The 18,704-nt window shown below is 48.6% G+C and overlaps 2 protein-coding genes across 3 annotated transcripts in view; one reads left to right on the top strand and one right to left on the bottom strand.

Moving 5' to 3' along the window:
• The window catches only part of NINJ2 (ninjurin 2), a 45,314-nt gene extending 41,869 nt beyond the window's left edge, over positions 1-3,445 (top strand). Inside the window, exons 2-4 of the mRNA XM_041398664.1 lie at positions 528-759; positions 2,069-2,253; positions 3,124-3,445. Of these exons, the coding sequence (XP_041254598.1) occupies positions 528-759; positions 2,069-2,232 (396 nt within the window). The 3' untranslated portion in view covers positions 2,233-2,253; positions 3,124-3,445. The remainder of the gene's footprint in view (positions 1-527; positions 760-2,068; positions 2,254-3,123) is intronic.
• Positions 3,446-5,738: 2,293 nt separating this feature from the next.
• B4GALNT3 (beta-1,4-N-acetyl-galactosaminyltransferase 3) overlaps positions 5,739-18,704 on the bottom strand; it is a 63,718-nt gene continuing 50,752 nt past the window's right edge. For both annotated transcript variants that reach the window (XM_041398601.1, XM_041398602.1), the window contains exons 10-20: positions 17,729-17,872; positions 17,221-17,330; positions 16,658-16,758; positions 15,946-16,022; positions 14,447-15,446; positions 13,111-13,409; positions 12,566-12,719; positions 11,807-11,879; positions 11,208-11,361; positions 10,368-10,494; positions 5,739-9,623 (exon numbers count right to left, since the gene is read on the bottom strand). In XM_041398601.1, coding sequence (XP_041254535.1) covers positions 9,515-9,623; positions 10,368-10,494; positions 11,208-11,361; positions 11,807-11,879; positions 12,566-12,719; positions 13,111-13,409; positions 14,447-15,446; positions 15,946-16,022; positions 16,658-16,758; positions 17,221-17,330; positions 17,729-17,872 — 2,348 coding nt within the window. In that variant the 3' untranslated portion in view covers positions 5,739-9,514. The remainder of the gene's footprint in view (positions 9,624-10,367; positions 10,495-11,207; positions 11,362-11,806; positions 11,880-12,565; positions 12,720-13,110; positions 13,410-14,446; positions 15,447-15,945; positions 16,023-16,657; positions 16,759-17,220; positions 17,331-17,728; positions 17,873-18,704) is intronic.

Below are 18,704 nucleotides of genomic sequence, written 5' to 3'. Positions count from 1 at the left end.
CCTTGATCCAGCCCCTGCAGATCCCTCTGCAGAGCCTTTCCACCTTGCAGCAGGTCAACACTCCCACCCAGCTTGGTGTTGCCTGCAAACTGAGGGTGCACTCCATCCTCTCATCCAGATCATTGGTAATGATATTAAACACAACACCCAACCAAAAGAGAAGATCTGTCTCTAATCCCCTGTAAGTTTGAGTCTTGTCTATGTCCTGAAGGAAGATAATTTAATATTGCTTGCAAAATCCCTGGCTTTTGGATAATCTACATTATTGTAACTCTGGATGAGCTTGTTTTTCATAAAAATATCATGGTTTTTTTAACCTTGCTGAGCTCTTGATCACAGCAAGTATCTTGTGCCTATTAATACTGTGAGGCAACTGTGAGGGGAGACTGGCTACTCTCAACACTTTTAAAGCATGCAACTTTGACTCTTTCCCAGGCTTTCTAGACAAACCCCAGGGCGAAGACAGCACCCCACTGGACACAGATACGTCTGTTGGTTTAGCAATGTGATTCCTCCTGTCTCCCCAGGGCATGAACCCTCACCTCCGGATCAACGGGCCGATGAACATCAACCACTACGCGACCAAGAAGAGCGTGGCAGAGAGCATGCTGGACGTGGCGCTGTTCATGGCCAACGTCACCCAGCTCAAAGCTGTGCTGGAGCAGGGGACGTCCTTCCAGTACTACGCCACCCTCATCGTGCTCATCAGCATCTCCCTCTTCTTCCAGGTGATGATTGGGATTCTCCTTATCATCACTGGTAAGGTGGCCACCAAGGCGTGTGCACCCTCGCGGGGCAGGGTACCCTGTAGATGGGCTGGCGAGGGGGTGGAAGGGAGAAGCTTCTTCCCCCAAACCATTACCCTCTGGCTCCATCCAGGGCTGGATGTGGGTGGTAGGGCTGTCAGTGTAACACAGAATGGTGGGTGGGTTGTTTCTCGTTTGCACATCTCGGAGCACAACTCTTCCTTCACTTTCCCACTGCTGATCCCCTGCTCCAGTGAAAGAGTGGGGATTTGGCCAAGATGGGCCTCTTGCTGCCCCTACTGTTGTGTGCTCCTTCATGCAGCTCTTGCAGACACTACATTTTAGCTGTATTTTACATCTTACTTCATCTGGGACTTAACAGAACAATTTTGGCAGAGGTACTCCCTATATTTACCTCACATTTAACCAATCCCACAGTTTTCCTAGTGGCCTACAGACAGTACATTAACACCAGCATTGGTTTGCTGGTGTTTGCTCAGTGTTCCATCTGATATAGGAGTTGCTGTATTTCAGTCTCCAACAGATCCTCAGTATTAAAACTCTGCGAAATTCTGCATTTTCCTGAATATCCTACATGGGTTTTTATGGGGGACAGAGGACTGGGGGCTTTGGAAAATCTGTGACATGTTCCTTCCCCTGTCATACACACCACAGCTTTTCCTGGTGGCAGCTGTGATGGCTGGAGCCAGCTGGGAGGAGAAAGGGGACAAGGGACCACAGCATGGCTGCTGTCTGCATGGCTTATTGGCCAGACAGCACTGGCAACCAGGGTATTGCTGTGTCTGAAGGCATCAATGTCCATCAGCCAGGACTGACCCCATTCATGTACCCAGGGCTGATAGCTGTGCCACCACATAGGTCAGGTCTGGGTGTCAGGGAGGAATTGCCTCCCAGTGCAAGCAGAGCATTGTTGCTCTTGTACCCTGTGTCCCACAGCCTGCCCTCACCATGTCCCATGGCCAGGCAGTGCTGGGGGGACCACAGCATGTGTCTGGCTAGTGTGCAGCAGCAACTTCCCTATTTAGGGTTGACCCATTGCAGGACCATGGCACCTCCACGGCAAAACAAAGAATTTTGCCCAAAAATCAAAACAAGATGATTTTTTTCTCTGCTCCAGCCTTCTATGTTCATCCTGGAGCAAGCTGTGGCTCCTGTAGCATCCCTGTGACTACTCCCTCTGCTTTGTGGCCTCAACACTCAGCAGCACCACAAACATTTATGAGGCAGGGGAGGCTTGCAGGAGCAGGGGGACTTGGAGTCACTCTGCAAACCCCTTTCTCTTTTTGCATTGTATTGCACAGCTCGTCTGAACCTGAATGATATTGCAAAGCAACCCCGCCTGAATATACTCAACAACGCTGCCACAACTCTCATCTTCATCACAGTCATCCTCAACATCTTCATCACAGCCTTCGGGGTGCAGAAGACAGGCCTCTACCCTGGCAGGAATTTTGGACCTTATTAACTCATGGGGCAATGGACTCAGGTAAGAAAGGGTGAGCTCCCATCACTGCCAGGCCCTGGGAGAGCTTTCAATCAGAAAACATCACTGCAAGGTGATGATGGCAAATTAACAAAGCCTTTCCAGAGGCACATTGCTGTCCCACAAAAACCTGCAGCCATTGAACAAATTCTCTCAGAGGAGGAGCAGTTCTCCTCACTTGGTCTCTAAAGCAAGAACACCAAACATCCCAGCTGCTGGGATTTATCAGCAGCAAGTGGTTTTTGGGAGGCTGCAGAGCTCATGCTAGACACAAATAGCAGCTGTGGATGGGAGCTAACGCTGGGGAAGAAAACTAGGTGTGTTCTGGGAGGAATCCCAAGAGAGCAGCACCATCTGAGCAGAAGAAAAGGAACGTGCTGGGCAAGGCAGGGGGGGAAGAGCTCTTTACAATAGCCAGTGTAGTTTGGCAGGGACTGTTTTAAGCACCTAATGCTCATTTTCAAGGAAGCCCTGTAAATAAAAGTTCATCCAAATGGCTGGGTTTCCATGTCACATCAGTGAGAGAATGACATGTTCTTAAACCAAAAGCACTTTAGCTCAAGAAGCAAAATTAACATTTCTTGTTTACATGACCTGCAAAATGTAAACACAGTTTAAATGCCACATACCAGGGCAACAGCCAACAAGAAAGCTAAACAGAGCTATGGTAAGGACTGATCCAAAGGCCAAAAGCCTCTACAGAAACATTGCTGGGATTGGGATTGCTGGTTTGGGATGCAGAGAGGGGTGAATGATGAAGAGCAGCACCCCACATGTGTAGGGGCATTTGTGGGTTGGAGCAGTGGCTGTGACTGCTCCTGCACACAGAGGAGCCTGAGGTGACCTTACCAGTGTTTCCTGTCTTCCCTGCAGGATCTGAGCAGTGCAGCTCTCCTCCATGTTTCCACTGACCTCAGCAGGAGCCCATGGACGAATTCAGAAAACTGGGTTAAACTTCAAAACTCTGTGTGTATCATAGCATACTGGCCCCTTGCTGTAATGCTTTTGCAGTTCTGAGGGGTAGGAATATTGTCTTTCCAACCTAGAGCAAACTTTGCAAGAGAAAAGTGCAGGAACAGCAGCAGGTATACATTTTGAAAGTGCAGTTCTGTAAATCTTTTCTTATTTTAGCTGCCTGCTTCACGTATATTAGCTCATTTGGTAGAGAAGACTGAATGAATTAGTTTGTAGACTAAAATAAGTCCAGCTTTTTTTTTTTTTTTTTTTGTCTCAAACATAAGTTGATGTCCTTAAAGCAATTCTATGTAATAGTTTACTTCCCACATGTTGGAATGGATTTCTCAAACTAAAAAATAAGTTTTCCTAGGAGGATAGAATGGTGTGTGTACATGAAGATAGCCAGAACCAGTTCAAATGTTTTCCTAGTTGTTTAAAATTAAATGTAACATAGTTAAGAAAACAATCAGATATTTCCAGCCCCGGAATATTAACAAGGACAGAAAATAGTTATTGTGGTCTGATGTCATCATCAGTGACCAACCAGGAATGATGTCAGAATAGCCTGACAATACTTAATAGAAAATGAAGAAACATTACACATAAGGACACAGCCTAGGCTTACTGCTGCAATGAAGAATTACAGTTGAATAGCTTATTATTTTATTTTAAAAATCACTATTATGATTTATTCTTATCACTAATATAAATGTTTCTAAATGTAATTGGTTTATAATGACAACTCTGGTAATTCTCTTGTATTAGAACCATTTGTTTCTGTAAGAAAAAAATCCTTTGAATTAATGAGTTTCAAGTTTCAAGATTTTTATGAAAGAGTAAAAGTTTTCAATCCTAAATTTTTTAACTCTATAGTCATGGTGAAAAATGGTATTTTAATAGCCTTATGTAAGCCTATTTGAATAATTACATGTTCTTTTGATTATTAAATGATTTTTCCATTGTACTGCAGAATCAGAGTTTAATATGGACTTCTCATTTTGTATATCCTTGCCACCCCTGAGACAGAAATGCCATGACAGCATCCTCACATCAGTCTTCAGGAGCTACTGGGAGTGTCTGACTGTTAGAAACAGATTTCATTTGTATTTGTCTTTCCACCTGTATTTGTCTTTACAAAACCAAATTTGTGTCAGTCACACGTGGTGCTTTTTTTGAGAGGGTGTGAATGATCTTGCCCACCAACTGGTGGCTAAGGCCACGGGCCAGCAGCAGCTCAGCACCTGAAACCGACAGTGACTTTGTTGAGCTGAAGGAAAGTTGCATAATAAGGGTAGGGTGGAAAATACTAGTTATGTGTTTTCCAGAACCTGAAGTGGTAAAGCTGAGCACAGTCTGAGATCTGTTAGGTGAAGCAGGCAGAGACTTGTCCTCCACTTTTTCTCAGGGATGACAGGTCTGGGTGACTCTGAGTTTGCTGCTCAACTTGGTCCTCAGTCTTTGCTCTGACTGGAAGCAGGGAGGGGTGGATGTTTCTGGGAAGCCTGTTATCCTGCCTCCTTTAGAAAAATGTTTCATTCTAGAGGTAGAGGAGGAATGAGTTGTAGGCACAGCAAAACCACAAGCCAAGGGCTGTCAGCCACTACTGGCTGGCTGGGTTTGTGGAAAGGTAAAAAATTACATATCCTGCATACAGACCCCAAACCCCAGCACTCATTGCTTCATGGAGCAGGAGGCAAAGTAATTAGCATTGATGACTGAACGTAAAGAGAGGGGAAAATATAAAAGGTTCAGATGGGAAAGAAGCAGTGAGGGCAATTTCATTACCAGATTTTAACTTTATCATTGTGTCAGAGAGCTACTGGATTGGGTATGGCAGCACATGAGGCCTGCATGAGCAGAGGGGGCTCCCTGCCACTCATCCCAGGCAAGCAAAGGCTGGCAGCACACTGGAATACTTTCCCTCCATCTCCTTTAATATTAATTTCTTGCTATCGTGAAATCATACTCATAAGCAAACTTGGCTGCCTTTTCCCCTCTTTGTGTGTGACTCCCATTGCTGCCAAGCTTTTGATACTCTAAGAAGGCACAGTTGAAACGAAGATGGGCCAAAATTGAATTCAAATAAGCAGTTGCTGTGAAAGAGCTGACCTCCCATTTGCAAAGGTCTAGGCTCCCACCTGTGGTCTTCTCCAGGAACTGTCCTCTGCTTGCCAGGAGAGCCACTGTGTTTTCCACATTCTCTCATCACATCACAATCATGCTTTGCTGGAATGTGTATTTGTCCACTGCTTCCACCTTGTTTCACATGATAAACCCAGGTAGACAGGAGGAAAACTGTTTTGTTGCCATCCCATTTTCCACAGATCTGGAGGGGAATGAAGCAGGGCTAACCTTGCCCACTGCATCTCCCACTCACCCCTTGCTGCAGAGCTCTTGCTGACCTGGGCTGAGAGTGATCTCCCTGGTACTGCCTGTGCTTTCAGCTAATGAAGACAAGAGGAGCACACCTGGATTCTAATTCCTGCTGCACAGTGACGCAGGTGCAAGTGAACACACAGACAGAAGAGAGCTCTTGTAGGAAGACAATGTATTTATAAAACACAAGGGAGAATCTGTATGTCCCCCAGCTCCAACAGAAAGGTGGCCCAGGAGTCGTCTTGAAGGCACAGAGCCACTTTAAGGCAGATACAAGTCAGATTTTCAACACAAGGCATCTGTATCTAAAAAACAATCAGCTTCAGACATTTGTAGGCAATGAGGAAAGATGTTCATGCCGGGCAAACATTAAGACAATGATGAAACAAGTAATAATTTTCACACAATACACTTTGCTCAGATTAAAAGCCAGCCCTTCTTCACTCCCTTGATGACCTGCAAAGCAAGCCTGAGCACCAGTCCTGAATACACAGTCACATTTGTAGGCAGAGCCCCCTTACTCTGCACCTCACATTTGGTGGCCCAGACTCCCCAGGCTGGTCACATCCTACCCTGGAGAAGGTCTCTTTTGCAGCATTGTCCATCATACCCCAGCCACAGAGCTTCCGGAGCAGCTTGCTCCTGGCCTTAAGCAAGGAAAATCCTCTGCAACTGACTTCCTCCAGCTGGCCAAGCAGGACACAGCCAGGATGCACATGAAGGCCAGAAACTCCAGCACAGCTTCCTAAAAAGATCCTGGTGACAGAAATGTGACCAACTGTTGAGGGGAGTCAGCTTCCTGGCCATGTCCTTTCACTGCATAGCTGTGGGATCTGCTCCTGCTGTGCTTCCTGCTCTCCCCCTCTCTGTGACTCTGTCTGGGGAGAAAAACTGCAGCTTGCTTTGGAAGAGGGGCAGCAGCCTCAGAGTGAAGCCCAGCACTGCTCCTGCAAGGTTTGCTGCTGGCCAGCAAACTGGGGAGTGTGGAGCCCCTTCTCTCCCTACACCCTGTAGTGAGGTCTCTGAACATGTGGGCTGGAAGACGGTTTTTATTCCCATGGGCTCTTCAAGCACCTCCATGGAGGCTGCCAGCTAGTGTCAATTAGTATTAATCACATTTACTACTTGCTTGGATACCAACTGAGTATTCCCACTGGAAGGGAAGAACATTTGAGATGGAAGCTTTGACAGTGGGCAAACTGGCCATTAGGAAACTGGACTGAAAACCAGGAACTCCTTACATCTCCATCAAGGAGTCCTCACGAGGTAGTTCTGCTTACCACTGGCCTGGGTTACAAGGTGTGAAGTAGAGTCACAGCTGAAAAATGGGGGCAAAATCCTCACATTCTCCTGGCAGTGCTGCACTGAGGGATGCACCCTACTGTCCAGTCCACTCTTCCTGGCTGTCCTCTGTGGTGGGGAAGACTCATGGCATTTATGCCAAGTGAGTTACCTCTAATTCTTGCCAGTGTCCACAGATGGATGCCAGCTGCTAACTTGAGGTGCTGCAGACCACATCCACAGCCAGATGTGAAAGGACAAGGTACAAATAACTCCTCCTTCCCATGCCTGACTTCCAGGCTGCCACCAAATGCAGCAGTTCTCCATGTGCAGACCAGGCACCGTGGTGTTCCCAGCATGATGGGCCCAGACAGCTGCTGCTGCTGACGCCCGGCCGTGTCCGGGCACTCGCCCTCCCGACAGCCTCTCCCCATTCCACAGGCATTGCGTGACACAGCCAGCCTGGACAGGCTGTGCAGGCACAGTCCTGGAGCCTGGAAAGCAGCTCACCTACACACTCGTGGAGCTGTGCCTGTGTCTGAGGGAAGCACAGGCTCTGGCTTGCACTGAGAGCATGACTGACACTGCACATTCCAGGGAGAAGCAGAGCTTATTGCAACATTGCATCACAGGACTCTGGTCTCCCAAACTCCTATAACACTTCAAACAAAAAAAAAAAAAAAGTGTTGACTGTTGTCAGCCTCTTCCCTCTCACCACAACTGCCATGATTTAATTTCTTAGTATCTGCATGGGTAAAGTATCTTCCCTCAATAGGAAGACTACTCTGGCTAAGGCTGCCTCTTCTGGGATATTCAGTGTCTCCATTCTGGCAAAGGCTCCATGGATTCAGAGACACAGCCATCTCCTGTGTACTTCTCACCACAGCGGCACACTGCACAGCAGAACTTTCTGGTATCTGGCTGACTTTTTCTAAATCCATCACTCACAAAACCCAGACTGATGCAAACAGATGATTTGACATGATTTCTATCTCACGTGCCAGAACTTGTATGTTCAGTTTTCTACTGCAATAGCGGAACTTGATGGACTCATCAAGCACCACACAGTAATAAATGAATGCCTATTCTGAATTGGCATCTACTCCATCAGCAAAGAGCAAAAAAGTCTAGTATCAGTCAGCTTTGCTTGTATTCTGCATACATCCATTACTCCTTCCCAGCAACTCCCCACAGAACTGAGCACCATGAGCAGCATCCTATGTCACACCCTCCCCTCAAGCTTGAGCCCTTCTTAGCATGGTATGGGGACACTGAAGCTGCAGTGTAAAGCACTGAGTGAGCTGGGATTTCTGGGTTTACATAGTCTTCTAAAATGGTTACAGGGTAAAAAAAATCTTGCCTTACATTAACAAGAGTTTTAGGGGATGAGACTTCCCTGTAGCACCAGGCCAGCTGTTCTTCCATCAATGACAGCATGGGTTTGTCCATCCTTTTGTTCACTCAATGCTCTTCTGTCCTCACTGTTTGTTACACTCAGTGCCTGTGCCAAGACCTGAGGCCACCTCCTCGTACCAGGCCAGAGCTGCCAAGGCTGTTCCAGAGATGAAGCACCAATGGCTGTGCTGGTTCTCCAACCAAGAAGCCTGCTCTATACTTAAGAGTCAAACTACGACAAGACACAACTGTGAGGCCATAACTTATTAAATTAACTTTTAGATGCTGCATAAATGTACAGGATTTTGAGAGCAGAAGACTCTGACTCCTCTTCCGACAAATCACAATACTTCAACTAATAAAATATTGCCACTTCTTCCCTGCTAGGGTTTCCCTGATATTGTTAGGACAAACACATGTCTGTCAGATAAGGCTGCAAAGTTCCTCCTGAGATGCTCTGTTAGCTTCTCTGTATAGCCCCTCCACTACCCTCAGGCAGTGTGTCAATAATTTAGGTGGAATTGTAACATCACCCTTGCCAGCTCACCCAGCTACAGGCAAACATGGCTCCTGTAAGGGAAATGTATTTGCAACTCCATCCACAGCCCATAATATGCTGAACATGAGCACAATTTTTCATAATGACCAAAGTGAAAAGCACAGAGAAACATCTAAGCACCTAAAGCAGCCTAAAGTGCTTATCAGCTCCTCTGCATCCAGATTTCCTTAAGTCAGCACATGGGCATGTGGGTGCAATACAGATCAGAGAACTTTGGTCTCCTGTCCAAAATCATGGGTACTGGATAGATGGCAAAGGAGAGGAAATGGGGACGGTTGTGAGTTCTTTGCCTTTTTTTTTTTCACTCAAGTTTTGAAAGAGAAGCTGCGCTGCTCTACATAAACCATTCTAGGCTTAGCTGGGATTTGTGTCTGTTAGGTGCAAGACTCAACAGGAAACAGGGCACCTCTCCCACTGTACCTCCTACCAGACTGCATGGCAGGAAATACAAGTGCTTCCCTTGACGCCTCTGCCGCACGCCTTCCCAGCCACACGCGGATCCCGTGTCTCGCATGCAGCGGCTGACAAGAGAAGCTCCCGCTCCACTAGCCTGATCACCCCTCCCTCAACTGTGCCATGCCATCAGAGGTCTCTGGAGGCAGAGGAAGAGCTTGGGCACCCGGCTGCATGCCCCAGTAAAGTGCACATCTGGATGAGATGGTGGACAGCGCTGCCAAACAGCTCTGGGGTTGAAGGCTACACTGTCTTCAGCTGGCGCCGGTTCCACATGCCCCGCTTTGAGTGAAACCAGTGGAAGAAGTTCCTCAGGGAGAGACGCTCCACTTCCAGCCCAGCCTGTAAGATCCTGGCAGACAGAAGAGTAGACTTAGGGAAAATTTCATGACAAAGACACTGAGGGACTCGGCCCCAGAAAAACTCTTTTTAAGTTGTGCTGTTGATAAGGGACTGCAAGCAAATTGGATAGTCCACAATAGCTCAGGGGTACCCCGTATCCATAAGCAGGAGTCTAATGACACTTTCTGAGTATTTATGCACCCTTGAGCACAGGACTAGTCAGGAGTGCCTGCATATGCCAAGATAGGACAAAAGATGGCTGGCAGCACTGGATTGCAGTCAGCTGACAGAAAAGACAGGACAGGGCCCAAACCCTAGAACTACAAAGCCAGAGGCCCAGGATTTGTGCATCCCTCCTCACAAAAACCTCAGAAATTTTAACTGTACCTCATAATCTTTAAATGCCTCTCCACCAGTTGGTCTTCAAGGCTAAATGTTATATGGGAAATGTGAGGGATCACACTGTGCTCTGAGTGCCTGAAGAGGACAAAGTCTTCACAATCACCAGTGCCTGATCTGCAGGAGACCAACCAGCAGTGTGGCTGGAAGGCAGCAGAAAACAACTCTTCTCTTACTAGTGGCTGCAATAGAGTGTTTTGTGTCTCCTCACCTGCTAGGTTTGAGGTCAAGGTTATCGTGGCAGTAGTCATCTCAACCTCCTTAGAACCCTACTCCCATAGTCATTGGTTCTGCAGGGTCTGATGGGCTTCCCCTCCTGAGCACTTGAACAATGACAGTGAATGTGAATGCCTACCTGTCGAGGAGTTCCCAGTCCTCTCCTCCCCAGCGGTCCCGAAACTCTTTTGTGTTCATGCCTCCAATTTTGTCCAGGTCAGACTTGTATATGCCCAGGAGACCAAACCCATTCACTTCCCAGTAGCCTGAGGAGAGCACAAAATAGGCACACAGCTTTGTTGGGGTTCTGAACCATTGATGGCTCCAGCAGAGCTGCTGGAGTGAGACTCAAGCTACTTTTAGCACAATCTTGACACCAGGGAGTAAACTCAGCACCAAGGCAGAGCCAACCATGCCAACCAGCTTTGGGAATGAGAACGGCTTGTGGACAGACAGCATGGCCTGTCCCGTTAACTTTTTAGCAGAGCCTCTCACATCTCCTGTCTGGCAACACAATTCCTGGACTGTCCCAGCTTCCCAGGGTTGTCCCTGTGCCTAGATGACTCAGGATGGCCACTTCTGTCTAATGGAAATCCTATACTGTACCACTTTTCTCCCTCCAACTTGGCTTGGTTTCCCTCATCCATGGTCTTCTAGCTCTCCTCAGGACAGGCTGTGCCCCCTCACAAAAGAGAGACATGGACAAACAGGAATAAATGATACTTTTTCCAAGGTACTCAAATCCATAAAGAGCCCTAGGAGACAACCAGGAGAAACATCAGATATAGGGCTCTGCTAGCTTTTGATCTCGAATTCCAGGTACTTGATGCTGTTAAACCCCATCCTATGTCTAACACACACTCACCCTGTGGACTTGGAAGTACCTCAAGCTCCAGGACCTGACAGTGCCAGAGGAACAAATGTAGAGGAGGCAGGCACTTCCTTCTTTCCCCGTTTCCCAAAGTCTGAGCCCTCTTACCATCGGGCCACTGTGGGGACATCCCGCAGTGCAGCCTCATGACCATGGGTGCAAAGGCCATCTTGCCTTCCACGCAGTGCTTCCTGATTGAATCAATGACTCCAGCTGGGAAGTGGATGTGGAGGTCACACAGGAAGACAATGCTGTGCGGGTCCTGGAACCAAAGGTAGCGGTTGGGAAAAAAAATAGGCTGACTTTCAGTAAGTATTTATTGAAGGGCAGGAAGACAGAAATATGGGAGTCAAAATCTCATTACTGCATCAGAAACTGAGATCCCAAGGGCTGGAAAAACGTCCATTGGCTGATCAGTGTTAAGTGTGAAATACCATGTCTGTGACCTGGCAGAGCCAGGATCACAAAGCTGCTACTGCTGACCTCCCTTCTGACTGACAGTCCCAGCAGATGGACCAAGAATCAAACAGAGCACAGACTCCTCAGAATAAAGAGACTTACTCTGGAAGGACGGGAAGAACATTACATGTGAACTGGTCTGCTAGGCTATTCCCTTCCCTAAAAACCAGCATGTTCAGTAACAAAGGCAGTGGCAACACCAGACACACTACGAACTCCCCTGCCCACCCAAGGCCCCCCAGACTCACCGTTATGAGGTCTATCCCTGCCTGCAGCCCAGCAGAACGCTCAAAATTCCCTGTCAGCTTCAGGTACCGATAGCTGGGGGTCAGAGGGGAAAGGGAATTTCAGTGGCACAGGAGGCATGGCAGGCAGCACCACACAGCACTGGGCCATGGAGCTGCCCTTGCCCCCTGCACTCCCTGAAGCAGAGGAAACTTTTGCTGGGGGACTGCACAAGCCCAGCACTGCTCCCTGTCCCAGTCTGCCCAGAGAGTCTTGCCCCTGAACAGAGCCTAGCAAAACTCTTCTCAGCTCTAGCCCAGCTCTGTCCTAGGACTAGACCTGGAAATCCCTGGCAAGTAATGGAAATGACCAGCCAAAGCTGATTCAGGTCAGAGCAGGATCACTCCAGCATACAGAAGTCTCCACGCTCTCTGTCCCATTTCTCAGAGCTTTCTTATCTTTTCTGTCCTCCCCCTGCCCCATCACTGGGAGACTTGCTGTCTGTTTTCTCTTGCAATCTTGAAAAAAGAGACAAATTCAATAAATTTAGCTGGAAGACTACACTAGGTATTACATTACACTTTTCTAACAGTGTTCCATGCATATATATGCATGCACATCATAACAAAAACATACTGTGTAGGTGCAAGGTCTGGATGGATGGTGTCTGTGGTGTTCCAGCTGCAGCAGGCTGTGGCTGGTGAACACACAGAGACTGCCAAATGTGCTATTTGCAGGCTTATGTGTGTGAGTGGCTTTTTGTCACCAAGCAGTACTCCCACCTGTGCAAGGTAGATCTTTTCAGAGCCTTCTCTACATCCATGTCATCGCTGCTGTAGTCTGTGACGATGACGCTGAAGTAGGGATCCTTGGTGACTCGGAACAGCTCTTCCATGTCAGAAATGAACTGCAGTACCCAACGTGCCTGGTTCTTCACTGGTTGTATTGCAACAGGGAGAGAATCAAAGCAAACTGATTTAAATGGTGATGTTTTTTTCTCAACACGCAAGGCTTTTTGCCTTCTGTTAAACCTCAACAACCTTTCAGGGATGATGTAATAGGCCCAGGCTGAAAAGCTGGTCCACAGAGCCAAGGAATCAGTGTGTGTTCTTCCCCACCATGTGACAGGGGCTTTCTCTGAGATTACAAGCCACGGCTGCTTGGGCCCTACCGTATTTTTGAGCGTATTTAACTTGGAGACAACAGAAATTGAAAGTGACCCAAGTCAGATGGCTGAGACTGGCTCAGACCCACTGTCCAGGACTGCCCTCATGGGAACCACCCACCGTGCCAGCCCTTGATGTCCTGGGGAGGCAGATCCCCCTACCTGGCACCACGAAGTGCACCACGGCCTGGTGGTTCCAGGAAAACCCCTGGGGCCAGCACAGCTCTGGCTCGTTTGCTGCAGCCATCAGGCGCCGCCGGCGGCCCCACACCAGGTTCCTCATCCTCCTCTCGTCCTCCTCGTGGCTGCTGCTGCCCTGCCAGCCCCGCGCGAAGACGTACTCGGAGAGGCAGACGCGCCGCTGGCCCTGCTCCAGCAGCTCCAGCTCCAGCAGGTAGCGGCTGCCCCGCATGCGGTCCTGCCGCTTCTCCACGTTCACGATGCGCTGCAGCTGGAAGCGCCTGCAGGACACACAGCTGGAGTGGGCACATCCAGCCCCTATCCCTCCCCCAGCCCTGCAGCTCTGCCGGGCTCCTTCCTTCGGGCCAGCGCAAACCTTTCTGTCCCCAGCTCCCCCCTGCTTCGCTGCACCGCTTCTAAAGTTCCATGGGAATGTTTAGCACCTGTTTCTCCTAAATCCACAAGCATGTGGGATTAGATGTGGGATTCCAGCCAAGAGAAAATATTTGGCAAGAGAAATGAAATAAAGGTGACACAGAAAATAACAAGTGTGTCTGAATGATTGTGTAGGGCTGGTAATAGTGAGTGTATTCAACACCACCTACAATGATTTTGGCACAAGGAGCATGTTTGGGCTGAGCAATCATATAGTAAAAACTGGCAGCAGCTGTAGATTCAGAATGGCCAAAACTGGATGAAATGCCCTTTCAGATCATAACAAGAGTTTCTGCTATAAAACAAATGCTTGTGAGTTAAAAAACACGAGAAAATCTTGTGTGTACTGGTCAGTTACACCTGGATGTGACTGGTGTGACCCTGAAAAAGCAAATGTGATCTTAATATGTAGCCTACTTCCAGCAGGGATTAGAAGCTAGTAACATGCATTCCATAAAACATCCAGGATATTGGTCACTTATGTATAGGAAGATTAACACCAACTGAAACCAGAAAAGACTGGTAAAAAAATTATAAAAATTAAGGCCAACCCAACAGAAGGGTCAGGAGTTAGATTGTTTAGCTTATGGAGGCTAGAGGAAGTGTGTCTGTTTGCCAGAAGGGATAGTAAGTCTTGAGAAGAAAAAGAACCATACCAAGATCATGTATCAAAAGAGTACCAGCAAATGCTGGTACCATTTCTCAGGAAGAAGAAATGTGCCTAAAGTCCAGTGTTTTACACAGATTCCTCGCCTGAAATCTTATTTACTACATCTAGTTCATCCTCCGATTCTCACCAGTTACTCACATAACAGGTATTCCCCAAGCAGCATGGTAAACCAGCTCTGGGACAGTGCCCCTTGGTTTTCTCCCTGCACCTTACCCTTTACTCCTTTGGTTGAGCTTCCTCAGGAAGACACGTGTAACTTCCAGGGCCTCCCTTTCTCTTAGCAGCAAATTTCCCGAGGTGTTGCACTTCAGGTCAATCCAGTCTGTGCGCAGCATATGGAAGTCCAGGTTGCTCATGCTGAAGGTCTGCTCCCAGTTGACTGCCTGGTCAAACACTGGTACGTAATCAAAATCCTCCTCATCTTCTTCCTCTGGCTCCCCATCCACCTCTTCTTCCTCTGCTGCTCCTCCAGACTTGCCCTTCAAAGGAGATGCCACCTGTGCCTCTCCCTCACCCACATCCCCATTGTTGGCCACCTTCTGCTCAGCAACGTAGGACTGCACCTGGCTCAGCCACTGAGGCAGCCTGGGCTGCTTGCTGGGGCTGGCAGCACTCACTGCCTGCCTCCTGGCTTTGCCAAAGACTGGGCCTCCTTTCCCAGCTGCTACGGTGCCTGCTGGCTGCAGCCTGTCCTTTGTGGTGCTGAGGTCTCCTCGAGGTCCTACCCTGTAGGGAATTGTGACCCCTGAGTCCCTGGGGTGGCCAAGAGACTGCTGCCTTTCAGACACAGACCTAGAAGGAGGGATTGTCCTTCTGAGAGGCACTCTTCCCTGGATAGCCCTGGCATGCTGTGGAGGACTCCTGGAATTGTCTTTGACACCAGCTTTTAAACGGGGTCTCTTCGTTACTGGGCTTCCCTCTAGGCCAGTCAGGCTGAGATTTTGGTTGGTAGAGGCCAGCATGGCTGATTTGATACCAAACCTTTTTGTCCTCCTCCTCCGTATCTCCTCTCCTGCATCATCACCCATGACCGAGAGGAGCCGGCGGTGCTCCCGGAGGGAATAGTCCTCGTGGATATTGTCACTGCCCAACACGCTGCTGGGAGCCTTGCCTGCTGGCCCTGCCCTCCCTGTGCCAGCGAGCTCAGGGGCACTGGTGCTCTCCACATCCTGCTCCTCGTACTGCAGGTCATCCAGGTTCCCCTCCTGGGAGTCTGCAGGATGAATCAAAGTTACACCTCTGGCATCCTCCCACTGTGCCTTCCCTGCCCAGGCACCCACCAGGCAGGGGGGCAGCAACTCCTCGCCTCCTCTGTGTTGTCTCTCCTGCTCAGAGGGACAGGGATGCTCTCCCACATATGCCATGCTCTTGCTGCCACCAGCCTCCTCAGCACCCATCACCCACCACTGCCAAAGGCTGTGGAGCTGTCTGGCTTTGCCCTTAGCTGTTTTGCTAGAATTGCACCTCAGCTAAGCTGTGGGCCTGAGACTTGTCATGTTGTCTACTGCAGCTCTCTGGTGAGCTCCCAACCTGCCCTTAAAGGAACTAAAAGTGGCAGCAAAAACCTCCTCCCAGACACAGCAATCTGGCAGGGAAAGGCTGAGATTTCCTTGGTATGGAAAGTCAACAGCTTCCTTCAGCTGGTGCTGCAGGACCACACACAAAAGTGACAGACAAAAGGATTCTCTGGGTTCTGACATAAGGGCCCCTACCTGGTTGCTCTGTCTTGTCTCCAGAGTCCAGGCTCTTCTCTGGCCGATCCATTTTCATGTACTTGTAAAATCCAAATCTGCAGAGAGAAGAGTAAAACACAAGTTTGATGAATGTTACATTGCCCTTTCCTGGAAGAAGGAAGACGGTCCTGAGCAGAGGGAGGCCATAATCAGCTATCTTACTGGGAAAGTGACCCTTTTTATCCTGCAAAAAAGTCCTCCTGGAATGGCTGGGAGTCCTTGCACAAGGTGTCTGATTGTTGCAGTAGAGAGCATGCAAGTAGCAGCTCCCTTGTGGGGCCACCACTGGGATCTGGGCAATAGCGAAGATGAGTTACATGCATTTCTTCCCCCAGATAGGCCTGGTGGTGAGCATAGTTTGGCTTTCACAGTGACAGCTATCAGGAGGCTCCAGCCACTTGCAGGCCAAGCTTGCTGGGAATACACTCCTGATGTAAGAGAACAAACATGCTCTGACTCAGCTACTGGGCTAACAGTGCAAGAAAAGTGCTGGTAGTTTCCCCTTGAGACCCAAACATATTTTCACTTAAGTTATCAAAAGAAACTATAAATGCTTTAATGTTTTGCAAGACTTAGGAGATCTTAAAGAATTTTAAAAAGTCCTACAGAAGTGAGCAAGAAATTCCACACCAATTCCAGCCTTCAAGCTTCTCCCGAACCTGCTAGTACCCCCAAATTTACAGCATGCTACCTTTCCAAATAATAAGGGTTTTCCTGGTAGAAGCATTTGTTGTCTTTCTCCATGTGGCTCAGGCGGCTGTAATCATTTGGGTAAACAAAGGATAAATGAACCTGTGAAGAAGAGAGAAAGATGAAGTGAAACCCTCATAAATGCCAGACATCAGCCACAAGGTGACCCAGACACAGCTGCAGGATAACCAGCCCTTTTTGGAGGGAGCAGGAGTTGCTCACTCTTTCCCTGTCCAGGAGCAGGCTGTGAGAATGGAAGACAGACGGAAGCATGCTAGGATACATGTATGTATGCACGTGCCTTTTACCCTCCCCCTCAGCATCTGTCCACCTCTCTAACTGTGAGCTTAAGTCCTACAACATTGAGAACTAACTGGGAGAGAGGTGGCCAAGTCCTCCTGAAGAGATGTCCGTGGCTTTAGCAATCCACACATACTACAGCCCCCGCCATGGAGAAGGAAACCCTCAACCATTGTGAGACTCCCTGCAAAGGCAAGGTCAGGGATCTCTTCTTCCTCCTTGTGTATCCCTGGGCAAGCAGCAGGTTAGAGAAATCCAACTTACGAACTGGAGCCCCTGGTAGCGCTGCAGAGGAAATCCATTGACCAGGTAGCTGGGCTTGTAGGGGCAGTCCGGCAGGGCCCGGCGCACACGAGACTTGCTGAGCAGAGGCACTGCAGAGAAGGAACACACAGGCAAGGGCTGCAGGAGGAGCCCTGCTGCAGCCACACACCAACTTAGCTACTTCTGTGCCTGGGTTCTATTTATCCACGTGAAATATTAAGGAATGGATTAAACAAACCTTCTTGCACAGCTCAGCTCTTTACATTCCTTTAAGATGCTCACACAAAAATATGCTTGGGGATGTTGTTTGAGCTGGATGCCAAGAAAGAGGAGCGGGCTTTAGTCTGTGCTTTGTCTCTTACAGTGTCTCCTACTGTAGCTGCCCCTCTCTTTTGCACCAGGAATAAAACAGCATGGCCTGGATAACTGCAGTGTAGGAGGACAATCCTTCCCAGCTGTGCTCCTGCACGGGCTGCAGTTACTTCCTCAGCTGCTCTCCAAGTCTCACCTTCATAAAGAGTGTCCCGGGGGTCAGGCTTCAACATGTCAGCTGGGTGTACCCTGCTGCCAGCACCGTCAGCAGCCCAGCTCCTGCGAGTGGCCAGCGTCTGCGGGATGTGCCCAACCTCATCCATCTTCAGAAGCGTCTCGTCTAGAGACCAGAGAGAGAACACAAGGGGGAGACAGGGGCTAATTGTTCCTTGTCCAGAAAAACACCTCTCTCCAGTGTCAGCCCTTTCCAAAAGGCATTGCATCCATGGTACTAATGCTGTCTCTGGCACAGGCAAAGGAAAGGCTCTGACCCAGAAATCTGGAGACAGAGGAGCTGTGGGGTGGGAACATGGCTTTCACTGAAAGCAAACACACACAGTGATGAGGAGTGGACAAAAATTACCTCCTGCCTTGAATACACCATCACTAGTGTGTTGAACAGGCTCCATGCTGGCAGGAACTACTGGACACCTCTGTATTATTAGTATTAAGTTTCTTTTCAAAGGAGATGAAGAGAGATGAATGGGAGGAGAAACCTGAGGAGCAAAGGAAGGACCTTCAGTAGTTGAGGAGGATGTTACTCCAGAAAGGGAATGAAGCCCCACAGCAAGCCAAGAACAACAGGAAGCTCAAACTCAAGACTGGGTATTGGTTACATTTTTCCTTGGTTACTGCTGTTCACAGGACTTCATCTCTCCATGAATCTTACTATAAAAATGAGGGGAACTGAATAAATATCAGTGAAGGAAAAGCAATATCCTGCCAAGGACACTGGTGTGTAACTTTGGGGTACTGAACTATGTGGGACCTCAGAAAGAATGGGATGTCATGTAATACAGCCAAAGGCTAATATGAACAAGGGAAAAAACTATGGACAGAAGGCAACAGATAAAAATGAGACTGCAGCATTGCACCCAATCATGAAGGGATCTTCTGGAATGTCTTCTATTCTACAGGCAATTAGTAAGAACAAAAGAGCAGAAGGAAGAAGG

The sequence above is a fragment of the Onychostruthus taczanowskii genome, unplaced genomic scaffold (genome assembly GCF_017590055.1).
Source record: "Onychostruthus taczanowskii isolate IOZ18803 unplaced genomic scaffold, ASM1759005v1 scaffold15, whole genome shotgun sequence".
Lineage (NCBI taxonomy): Eukaryota > Metazoa > Chordata > Aves > Passeriformes > Passeridae > Onychostruthus > Onychostruthus taczanowskii.
Note: the sequence above shows the minus strand (reverse complement) of the source record. Positions and strands in the feature narration are given on the sequence as shown.